Genomic DNA, 11,607 nt, shown 5'->3' with positions numbered 1-11,607 from the left:
ACTAACCTCTGCGCAGATATATTGTTGTTGGAGTTCGAGTCGAATTATCCAGAAATTGAGAAAAGATAGTGGGCGGTCAGAAAACAAGAATTTGCGTCATGTAGATGAGAGGCGTATGCTGTTGAATGTTACTCATCTACTTGCCTACAGGTACCTGGCTATTAATTAATGACTGCCCTGACCGTAAGGTGTTACTGGAAGCTCGCGCATCACGTTCATTAATAAGTCAATTGCTATTCTGAGCTGTTGGAATTCCTCGGATGTTAATGAACTAACGTACAGTATTATCCTTATTGATCATGGATGTTTATGTTTATTAAAATCTTGGGAGGTTCCCAGCTGGGCGGTACTTCAGATGGCATTCTCGAATCTTGCGGCCGAACTGCAATGTATCTCACCATTCCATCTGAAGTCGGTCCTACCGCCCTACCACGCGGGCATGTTTCCTGAATGGACTCACTCGATGTCTTACAACCACCTACGGGAACCCCGGGGAACACGAGAACTGCCTTACTGCAGAGTTGCGCAACCGAACGTGTTATGATTCACACGTGGTTCAGTAGTACCTATCTAGAGTAGCATGGTGGTTGCGGCTATCTAAGTAAGTAGTAGGAGATTTGTTCGTGGCAGCAAGCTGCATCAATATCACTTCAACATAGTGGAAGCGCGTTCTAGGCGACTTAGGCAAGTAACTATTTTTACGCTTAGTTCTGGACAACGTTGCTCATCGGCCGAAGTCTCGGTTTAGCTGGCCAGTCAATGGCTCGAGCTCCAAATTCAAGCAAACAATTGTGCAACAACGCGACCAACATCTTATAAATCTATTACTTGATGTTCTTTCCTCACTTCCTTCTGATGACATGTATACCGATGGCAAAGCCGATGTTAAGCTCTGAGGATGATTCCATGCAGCTATGTAGCACTAGGTGATGTCGAGTCGATCATCAGGGGCTCATCATTCCTTGGCTCCTGCAGGCCGTAAAAGAAGACCCGTTGAATGCTCGAGGTCTTATCAGAGACAGCCGCAGCTTCAGCCATAAGTGCCCGTTAGCCGTTAGTAATCACTCCAGGCCTTCGAGCTCTTCGTAAACATCGGATCATATATATCGGGCGTCTCTCGAATGAGAACTGTTTCCGCTAGCGCACCTTTTTTTTCATGATTTTTCGCTCTTTCATTCAGCCAGTCAACTATCGACATAAAGTATCAGCTTGATTCTGACTGAGATGCGGCCGAAGTTCGAAGGAACAGGCATTGGATCGAGCCAAGGCACGCCAAGCAGTGGAGTTTGTTGTGCCGAGAGATAAGGAAAATGCGCTGTCCAATAGCGAACGGCCTTTTCCCTTCAAACGGATTCGGAACCCTTGTCACTCATATCTGGAGCTAACGGTAGGGCCAGGGCTGCTAATCAGGGGTCTGGCCCACTCAGCTGGAGCGCCCTTTCGATGCTCCATGTCGGCCAGTTGCTTTTCAGCTTCAGCACCTCAGCGTGCCGTCTGGCCGTCTACTGCTAGCAACTTGCCTTTCGCCATGAGACGCCTTGGCGCGTGTGTCCAAGAATATTGATTCCAAGAGTGGAAAGGGAACCTCCAAGCGATCATCATGTGTACTGTCTCGGCGATGTCTTAGACCGGAAGTTGTCGTGGAAGTTCAAGCTAAGCTGACTGGCTGAGACTCGGCATAGAACCATTTTCCCTATCCGTCGAACGCTTTAAAGGACACCAAGAACGCCAATATTCCAAGAGATAGCAATGATTCGATACCGATACTGTCGTAACTAAGGTAGGCACTACAGCATACGAAACTAGCAAAGACAGGTCTATCATGACTCGCCTGGCGCGTGGCTTTACTTCTGACATGAACATATTGTGTAAGTATTCGCCGTCCACGCGGTGTCGCCTTAATCTTGTCTAAGGCTTTAAATCAATGAACTAAATAAGTTAACAACCCCGGATAAGAGCTTCGACTAGTGATCCTCTAGCCCGTTTTACGCACCCCAGCATTGCAGAATACTATGCAGCCGCAGCTTAATAACTACAGTTAGGTAACATCTACGATGTGCAAGAGACATCTAACGTGTTTTAGATACGCGAACATCTTCGAGAATATTCCGGTCCGCGCGAACTTCCCCCGAGATCTCATAATCTAATTCAGTTCTAGTCTCCATAGTTTCAAACATATCAACTACCCTTTCCCTCAACTCTTTGGAATACAATGTCTTCAATACTGCATGCTTCTGAGTATCTGTTGATCCATGTCGCAAGTTCACTGCTAGGTTGACACCGGCTCCGTAGGAGCTCCGATCTCTCGGATCATTTCCTATAGCTGTATATTTCCGGTTCAGGGGTGTGGTAGCATGTCAGTTCAAGTCTACGTCGTCGGTTGCCGGAATCGGGACGATGCCAGGACCCTGGGGAGCTTAGCTTGATGCCGATGACGAGTAGCCCCATTAGATTCCCCCGGCTCCTATTGATACCTAGGTAGATTTAGTGGCTCCGTCTTGTGCATGAAAGTGACAATTTCCTTCAACCTACAAGATACCTAGGCGGCTACTTACGTCGCTGTCTTAGGTATAACGACAATGATATTTCTATATTAATAGCGCTAGACGCTCCAACAACCCAGGGCTCTCAACAGGAGTTCAATAGCAGCTTCCCGCTTTCGTCGTAGAGCCCCTTGACATAACCCCTTGTCTCTCAAGCCTCTTGCTTTGTGTATGTTTTACGATTGTGTAAGTTATTTGTTATATTAGAGGTATTTAAGTTGAAAAATACATCTGTTGGGCACGTTTTGACAACCTCTGAGTAATATAAGTCACTGCTTGGATCGATAATTATTTCATCTCGGTTTTCCTGCTCTGGTGACCGGGCCACGGCTCAATTACCATGATGACAGTCCTGGGGAAGTTCTACCTAGATTTCACGTAAACCGTGGGGTTGCCATATAAGTGATTTTAATTAGGGCTTGGTTTATTAAATGGAATTAACCTACATATCTATAGGTATGCAGTCCGTCTAAATTAGACGGTCTAATGTTTCGCCTCATCGTACAACTCCCAACGAACTAAGCCCTATCTCTTATTCTTCTTCTGCTGATTTTCCCTCTCCTTTGCCTCGCGCATCGCTTTCATCCTTCGCTTGTTCTCACAATACGGACACTGTGTATTGTGTTGTGATGAGTAGCCTCTATTGCACGCAGGGCACATCGTGAGGTGGTTCTGCGTTACGCAGCGAGCATCAGCACTCGACTTACAGACGGGACAGTGGTGAGTTCCGCTCCCAGTCATTTTCACTTACCTATCTATCTAGATAGTCAAATATAAAGACGACTTCCAACGTATGTTCAAGCAATATTCTGAATAATTCTTTGCAGGTGAAAACGAACGGGGAACTGGACGATGATGACCCCATAGATGCTCATTGTGGTTTTATGCGATAGATATATATACTCATGCTTCTCAAAATACGAAGCCTTTCATGTGTAATCAGTAAATTAGTATTGAAACTCGTTAAAGGTGTAAACGAAAAACAATAAGAGAGTTGACGCTCAACGTCCAATTGTTCTCGCACTAGGCTAGGTGGTAGGAAACGATAGGTATCCCTGGGGTTTCTGCTAATTAAGTAACACTTGGATTGTTATGGAGTAAATACATTAACATCTGATTCCTAGATCTATCGTGATATATCAAAGTGAGCTACATTTTATTTCGAACATTTAAAGTTGAGTAGTATAGGTAACGATCACGTTTTTAGTTCGTAGGTATTATCTGTTTATGTTTGGATTTTTCTGTTCACACTTGAAGGAGTTATACGAGTAGTGTCACTTAGAACGGCACAGAGAGCAGGTCATTTTAAAATTCAATATATTTCTATTTCGTATCAACAATATTTCTTTACATTCGCAAACGATGTGATGTTAGGCAGCTATAAAACAGCTATCTATCTTGGGATAAAAACAAGCGCTTAATCCCGTCATTTAGTACATTCCAATCCTCTTCCTCGAAGTAATCGTCCCCAATTTGAAAGAGGGTACTTAGGCCGTCAGCATCGTCTCCATCTGTAGCCTCCTCAACCAGCTTTCGACATATTTCTACTCGGTTTGGAATATGGTGGGCAGCTATCCACACTGCCTCCGTCAAGTGAGAACTCAATGTGAACTTCCAATCTCCTTGCCGGTCAAGGGCATCTCCAAGAAAGTCTCTATACTTACCACGCCAGGCCTTTAGCGTCGCTGGGGAATCCTCCTCTAACATTTCTGGCCAAGCATACATTAAAGGATCCCAATCTCTCGTAAGCCAGGAAGGGTATTTTGCATACCCCACCAGTCGTGGTACTGTTTGGGCAAGATCCCAGTCGATAAGTCCTGTGATGTTGCCTAAATCATCAACCATAACATTCTGAGAATCAAAGTCGGGAGGACGAAGGACGAAGTCTTGTGACGAACCATCTGTTATCGAGATAGGCATAATTGCCTTCAGGAGTTCCGTACCTCCTTTGCCGTATTCGTCGTCCTTGTCTTCTTTAAAATGATGTGCGAGGTAGTCAGAGACGGAGTCAAAGGGGCCGGAGGACACAACCTGCAACGTACCATCTTCATTCAGATGCCAATCATAGCAAGGTGCTAGCGATTGTAAGGTAGATTCATCGCTTTGAATAGATCCTATCTTATCGAAGCTAAAGGACGAAAATTTGGCCATAACCTGCGCAAGATTTCGTAAGATGTTAAGACGTAGTTCTTCCCGCGACATATCCTCTGGCTCCTTGAACCAGACTTGAGATACTGGCATCCCAGAGACAAAACTGATGCACATGTATGGAGCCTGAATCTCGTTGTTGTCAGTTGTGTCGAAGTCATATACTTGAGGTACTGGGATCGATGTATTTTTCGCGACGAAACGCATCGTTGCAACTGTTGACTCGAGTGCATGTGCTGCTGTCTCGGTCTTGCCGGAGCCCCAACCAGTTGCAGGGACGCGAATTACTAGTTTGAAGTCATCATCTAATTGGATAACGTGGACAAGGTTGTATGAGCCGGCAATGCGGGCGATCAGTTCACCCTTCTCACTCTGCTTATGAAAAACATGTTCATAAACCCTTGACCCAAGCGCAACAAGCGATGTGGCTGAAATATCGAGCAAGGGTCCGAAGAATTTGCGATCCTCGTCGGTCATAATTTTTGATGGTAGTTCTTTATCCTGAAGAGAAGACATTGTTTTGTTGATGGGATGGCGTTTGATGGGGTTTTGGAATGGAGAATGTGGAAGTAGATATACATATAAATCTTACAAAGCCGAAATGTTGGATGCACAATCCAATTCAACTGAGACTCAATTGTGTCGCATTTCCTTTGATCATTTTTCTCCCTGGCTAGTCAAAGAACACGTGGGATCTGAAAGGAATTGAGTGGATGTGAACTGAGCGTCAATTATATTGTTAAGCTTCTCCGATCAAGTCACATGCCTTGGTCTCCGTGCCTTTGGTAGCACCTGCATCTCTGTGGTGTCGGGGTGGGACAATGTGACATAAATTGCCGGAAGCCGGTCCGGGACCCATAAATTACCTACCGGCATCTGGTGGGGCCAATGCCATTTCACGGTTACACGTGCTTCTTCATTCCACGTATCAAAGGAATCAATATAACTAGCTAGGTATCTCGCTACATGGAATTGACTATGGTTTATGCTGAGTAGAGTGTAAATGTTCAATTGCACACCTGGCATTCAATATCACTAGTTCCCCCGATGATTTTAAATAGGCAACTGGTTGACCTCAGCCTCCAGCCGGGTCAGGTTCGCCAGCTTGCCTACTTCATTCAGAAGCTCCTGTTGCGATGACTTCGCTGCGTCGCGTTCCTGTTAAACTAGTATTAGAAGTCTAAACTATTAGAGATGGCATCCCGGAACTTACCGCGCTGCTTGCGAATGCCCTGATAATGGTAGCCATTTTCTGGGGAAGGTTCACGGTGCTTCCGTAGATGGTATCGGAATCACTGGCTTTCTCCAGGCTCGACTGCACTTTCTCCAAGACAGTCTTTATATCTTCATCGCCGTTCGATGCATCCTTGGGGCGGACTAGCAAGATCTCTAAGAACTCCTTAGCGCCAAAGAGAGGAGACCCAGTATTTGTCTCAAAAAGGTCCAGTTCTGGTGGCCCGTCTGCGAAGGGCTTCATATGGGCCATGAAATTTTCAAAGGCTGGAGACCCCACAAATGCGTAAAAATCAGATGCAGCTGGCCATTCTTTTACTGGTTAGCAAGGTATGAGTAGAGGTGCAGGTCAGGGTTTCTTTACCAAGAACCACGAGCTCCCTGACATCGGCCGTAACATCTTTTCCGTTTTCCGAGTTTATGAATCCTCGTAGACCTCGTTGAACACCTGCCCCCCTGAAGGCTGCGAGCGCAACACCTGGGACCTTAAGCGATGCTTCTTTGATGGATTCTGGGTCCTTCTTGAGCTGAGGGAAGATAAGTTCAATGACAGCCATGTTGGAGTGAGATGTCTCGGGTAATTATGTGCAAATTGGGTTGTGATTGAGTGAGTTTCCACTGAGAAAAGGCTGCGTGCTATGAAATAAAATGACTTACCATGAGCTCAGCAGGTCCTTTGTTTTATAATCGTCGAGTGAGACATAATTATTCGGGTTCCTGAATTACTAAGTTGTCAACCTCTTTGTGTCTTTTGACATGTTGGTGCCATAATGTCCGTAAAGTGACGCCTGCGGCTTGCGTTAGCCGGTCATAAGGGCGGTATGCGGTTGTGTGATGCTCCGTACGCCAATAATATGGTACACATTCCACCGATGCGGCGTTGGATTCATAACAAATGTAGTGGAGTCTAGACCTATTTCGGCATGGCGTATAGTTCCTCCGTGTCAGCATTGGATATTCAGCTGCGACAATTCCGAACGTTCCGCTATTACTACTCTGGATTTTCGCCTAGAAAAGCGGAAGCTAGGTAGAAATCGAATTCTTTAACATGATCTCGCGCCAGAAGTCATGCGTTCCATGCGCCAGAGCGAAACGCCGATGTGAGCCGCAAACTCCGAAATGTCCTCGCTGTTTACGGAGGGGGACCAATTGCTTCTACAAAAACCAGCCCGTCAGAAGTCTCGGTGAAAGACATGACCCTCTTCAATCACAACCTGTCGCTAAAGACCGAGCCCCGGGCAGTTTGCGAGGCGGGGAACTACTCTTTGACGGTGACTCATCATCTCAAGGGTCCCGAACGGGAGGTTTGAGTGAGACAATCGGCAACTTCTCAGATCAAGAGTTATCTCTGCTTAGCTCTCGACACATCCGCATGCCGGGACTCCATCCCACTAGTCCTTTTGTGATGCCTGTGTCAACATTGAATATTCAATCCGTTCCTATCTTAACTCGCACGGTCATGAGTTGGCCAGGGAAGTTTCTACGAAAGCTAGAAACACCCTTCATTCATTCATCACAGCGAGATACACCATCTCTACCCCTCCCACTCGAGGAGGCTTTTAGCGCATGTGCTAGCTACGCTTCTAGAGAGGAGACCACCAAGAGTATAGTGATGAACATAGTTGAAAGGAGGGTGGCGCAACTTATTGATCTTGATCCATCTGATATGCCTATTGAGGCGCATACCGCGTCGTTGCAAGCATTTTTAATCCTTCACCTTATCCAGCTCTGGGATGGCGACGTCCGACAACGTGCACAGGCGGAGGCGCACTCTTATATACTCGAAAGCTGGGCGCTACAGCTGCACATGCGGGCAACGGAGGCGTCAAAAGGACATGACAGCGCCACACTCGCAGCCCAGACATGGGATTGGTGGATTAAGATAGAAAGCGCCCGACGCACAGCCATTGTCACGATGCTGGCGCAGGGTATCTATGAGATGGCCAAGTATGGCGTTTGTTCGTATGTCCCTAACCTGGCTGACATGCCCTTTACCTCCAGCGATGATCCCTGGAATGCCCAGAATCAAAGCGATTGGAAGAAGACAGTCGAAGGCTTAGAAGCACCCGTTACAAATTATGGCGATTATGCCATCACCTGGGATGAAGCCACCTGTGGCCCCCAAAGTGAATTCGGGAAGTTACTTCTTATGCCGTGCCCGAGCGCTACACAAAGAGCAAAGATTTTATCCGGCCGGATCGTTAACTTGCCGAATTAGAGGTCGATGAGCCTTGCGGAGTAGATGAAGCCGATTAGGTATCTTATTATTTGACAGAGTCCGAATCTAGGTAATCAGGCTAGGTGATTGGGTACTAGGCGCGATAGTTGTATTAATTATACATTAGACCGGCGCAAGGCGCGAAGTATTTATTCCACTTACATTTGGTACTACCTAGGTAGTATGATGCTATTTCTGCACTTGCTTTTACTACTAGGTAGTTTATGTAGCACTACACGAATTATCTTGCGCTGTTTAATGAAGCTTCACGTCATGTAAACCGGGGTAACGTGGGGAAGCATGAAGAGAAGCGCCCGCAAATCTAGCGTCTATTCTAGAAAGAACCCATCTAAATTCTAAAGGATAAACCTGGTCTTAGTTTTGAAAGTCGGCGTCCATTATCTGGTTGAAAAAGGGATCGATAGCCGAGTTGAATAGATCCATGATGTCGGTCCCCATAGGGACTTCGTCATCCATCTCAAAGTACCTGTCGTTTATTGGGAAAAGCAGAGTATCGTCAAGCGGTAGGGTAATATCACCATCGAAACTAAGACTATCTGACATCTAGCAAACGTCAATTGCGCTCAGGCTGAAAGTGAACGGGACTGTTCTTACCTGTGTCGGCCTAAGAAGGGGAGGAGAGCTAACAGCAGTGGCGAGCTTGGTATCGCCAATTGCTTGAGGCCCAGGCCGGTTAATTGTGCTGAAAGTTGTAGGAGGTGACTTCAGCAATGTTAACGACTGCTTGTCAACAGACGGATTCGTCGCGTCCTCGTTCTTCACATTATTCACATATTCTCGAGCAATGTGCGCAAATTCCCCGATGAGTGAGCCTGGTAGACTGCCGCCACTTGCATATTCGATTCTGCTGAAGTGACCCCCGGCCATATCAAGAAGAGCCAGATTCGTTCCCGTTCCGGCGTGCTTCGGATTCGTGACCACTAGATCGAACAATATGAAGAGAGCTACGACTGGGATCCCCGCCATAATCCTGTTACAATGTAAGAAAGTGCATAGCTGAATAGGTACCTAGTCATAACTTCTAAAGATGTATAGGTAAGATTGCAGAAGCGATTTGAGCTTACCAAAGAGGTGTATTTGGTTCGACGTCGATAAAAGCCGTCAACTCCAACACCTGGCGCGATGTATCCATCATAGCTCGCGTGCTTTCAGCTTGACGGGCTTGGCTCACAACGTGACTTGTGTTCGCAGCCAGATGCAACGTCGCTCGACAAAGGCTCAGCTTAAAACTATTGTATAATAGGTGAATCCGAAGAGCGACCAATCGGAGCATCGTACTTTGTATCCTATGCGTCTGGTACAGCTTTCCTGGCCTAATCTCATCAGGTATTGACATCCTCCATTGCTCTAGTTCAGCTTCGCATTGGTCTATGATAGAGAGGTAATAGGTCTTTGGATCGTCCGTCCCGGCAATCGAGAAGAGCGAAGCCATAGCCTTTGATAGCAAACGGGCATACCTCGCAGTTACGAGGAACCAGTCCAACTCTCCCATAATTGCATCTGGTACCGACGGAATGGGAATGACGATATCATGATCGACAAATATCTATAATTAGGTATTAATATGCACGTATATGTGCCTGGGTAGCCAAGACGTTGAAAAGGATATGCAAAGTTATGAAGATGTATCGGAAAACAACGTACAGAATTTCTCCCAAAATGGAAATTGGTTATCTTCTCAATAGTGTAGAGAAGCCAAAAGGCTCTATGATAGCTAGTACGTGCCTTGCCTGATAAGTTGGCGCGGCCGAGATTCTGCGCCCTTCTTGATGCCTCAGACAGTATGAAGTGTTCAATTGCTATGCAAGATATGCTGCGACGTCGAATGTTAGTGATTGCAACACTAGGGGCTTGGGCTAAGCTTACTTGAGTGAATATACAGTAATAGCAGTCATCGCCTGAAGGACATCTAGAGAATCGGGGAGTGCGAAAAGGTCGGGAAAGATTGCGAGCGCCCTTGACAGATATTGCCAGGCCCTCCCCTTACCCGGCTCAAATCTGCCTCCAGTACCAGCCTGGCATCCTAGGGCAACAACAGCGTGGTATAGAGCGTACAGTGCTTTATTCTGTGCAATACGACCGGGAAAGTCAGGGCTGAATGCCATTGCTTCAAATTCGCTCTGGTCAAGAAAAGGATAGAGAGGATGAACCCGCTCGAAGTATACTACTTAAAAGGTTAGACAAGTCGTACTACGTACTCATAGTATAGGGGATAGACATTTTATATGGGCGTTTGCTTCGGTTCTATCGGTGAACGTGAAAATATCTTTCTGGCTTCCTTTGGTACCCCCTAGGGAATTTGACGGTACCACATCAGCTGCAAAACGTCAGTATGGTCTCGAGCATAACATGTGAAGAAACTAAGGCTCCTTGGAAATTAACATGAAAATTGAGGTTAAGCGATCTTTAGACTTTTGAAAAATAAGTAATGCGGTCTGAGTGCTTACCATGCTGACCAAGCCGAACACCAATCACAGCCGATATCCTTTGAATCAACTCCCTTACTCTGTCGTTTCGTAGACGGGATGATAAATACAGCAATCGATTGTCAGAGAAGAACGTTAAACTAGCGTTTCCAACTGACCGATGCCAAGTTAGTACCTAATTCGTTTGGCTTAGTTTTCAGCAGATGCGGTTGAGGCGTACTGACAAGTCCGATTCCCTAAAATGTTTAGCATGGCCATTTAGACATGAGGAAGTAGGATGTGTACCTTCACGGAGAACGGTTTCTCATTTCCAAGAGCCCCGGCCGTCCGGGCCTGGGATAACAGACGATCGACATACAATTCAGGTAGCGGACACCGCGGCTTCTATAATACGTGTGAGACATGCTATCTTCTAATAATCTTCGTGTTTTAATGAAGACGAACATTCTCAGTAATCTGAGGGGTGCTTGGAGATTCACCACATGGAGACGAAGGCGTTGTGAGGATGGTATTCACTACGAAGTCAGTTAGATGTTCAATGACAGGTATATCGTCAAATCAATGGCGGCTAACTCACCATTCCGTCTTTGGGGTATCTTTCTACGGCTGAAATGGCATTGTGCTTTCCGGCGCTTTGTATTGTGATTAGTAAGACTGATGCGTCGATGTTGTTGGAGGCTGGACTGGCTAAACTCACAATGCAGTTTTGGCATGGGCCGGGGTATCCTAGATATTAAATTCAGCCTTATGGAACCCCTAAAACGTCATCGGCGTATAGGGGGGAAGCTCACCGTTACATCGAACTTTGCGCGCCTTACACGAGTCGCAACTTTTAAGGATTTCCATCGTCTTTCCGAAGGTCTAATCCGGCATCCGCCCTTTCCTAAAAGAATGCAAGAGAATGTCTCTCGGGGAAGAGCAGAGTCGCGTTTGATGTATGATGACGGTCTGCTCTTACCCACTTCGACGGAAGCTAACGCGATTGGGAATCTCGGCGCCGAGAGCTCAGACCAACGGC

The 11,607-nt window shown here is 46.4% G+C and overlaps 3 protein-coding genes across 3 annotated transcripts; 1 reads left to right on the top strand and 2 right to left on the bottom strand.

The window, feature by feature from the left end:
• Positions 1-3,846: 3,846 nt before the first annotated feature.
• Positions 3,847-5,411, bottom strand: F4807DRAFT_439473 (kinase-like protein). Its single transcript, XM_047999207.1, has one exon. The coding sequence runs from the start codon at positions 5,205-5,207 to the stop codon at positions 3,933-3,935; it is 1,275 nt and encodes a 424-aa protein (XP_047850781.1). The 5' UTR covers positions 5,208-5,411; the 3' UTR covers positions 3,847-3,932.
• A 416-nt stretch (positions 5,412-5,827) lies between these two features.
• F4807DRAFT_453474 (uncharacterized protein) lies at positions 5,828-8,142 on the top strand (the record flags this gene model as incomplete). The annotated part of the gene is made up of 2 exons (XM_048000464.1): positions 5,828-5,845; positions 6,991-8,142. The coding sequence occupies 2 exons, from the start codon at positions 5,828-5,830 to the stop codon at positions 8,140-8,142; spliced, it is 1,170 nt and encodes a 389-aa protein (XP_047850780.1).
• A 187-nt stretch (positions 8,143-8,329) lies between these two features.
• Positions 8,330-11,493, bottom strand: F4807DRAFT_234133 (uncharacterized protein). Its single transcript, XM_047994194.1, has 13 exons — positions 11,381-11,493; positions 11,287-11,315; positions 11,167-11,221; positions 11,034-11,104; positions 10,875-10,973; positions 10,810-10,825; positions 10,611-10,742; positions 10,382-10,480; positions 10,030-10,327; positions 9,808-9,976; positions 9,228-9,709; positions 8,758-9,133; positions 8,330-8,706 (listed from the first exon to the last, which is right to left on the bottom strand). The coding sequence occupies exons 1-13, from the start codon at positions 11,433-11,435 to the stop codon at positions 8,518-8,520; spliced, it is 2,070 nt and encodes a 689-aa protein (XP_047850779.1). The 5' UTR covers positions 11,436-11,493; the 3' UTR covers positions 8,330-8,517.
• Positions 11,494-11,607: the final 114 nt, after the last annotated feature.

The sequence above is a fragment of the Annulohypoxylon truncatum genome, assembly GCF_022578515.1.
Source record: "Annulohypoxylon truncatum strain CBS 140777 unplaced genomic scaffold F4807scaffold_35, whole genome shotgun sequence".
NCBI classification, from domain to species: domain Eukaryota; kingdom Fungi; phylum Ascomycota; class Sordariomycetes; order Xylariales; family Hypoxylaceae; genus Annulohypoxylon; species Annulohypoxylon truncatum.
Note: the sequence above shows the minus strand (reverse complement) of the source record. Positions and strands in the feature narration are given on the sequence as shown.

Coding starts and splice junctions, on each gene's coding strand:
- F4807DRAFT_439473 (XM_047999207.1), bottom strand. CDS start 5,207: ATGTCTTCTCTTCAGGATAAAGAACTACCATCAAAAATTATGACCGAC.
- F4807DRAFT_234133 (XM_047994194.1), bottom strand. CDS start 11,435: ATGGAAATCCTTAAAAGTTGCGACTCGTGTAAGGCGCGCAAAGTTCGA. Junction 11,222..11,286: donor GCCCATGCCAAAACTGCATT/GTGAGTTTAGCC, acceptor CACAATACAAAG/CGCCGGAAAGCACAATGCCA. Junction 10,974..11,033: donor CCCCTCAGATTACTGAGAAT/GTTCGTCTTCAT, acceptor CACGTATTATAG/AAGCCGCGGTGTCCGCTACC.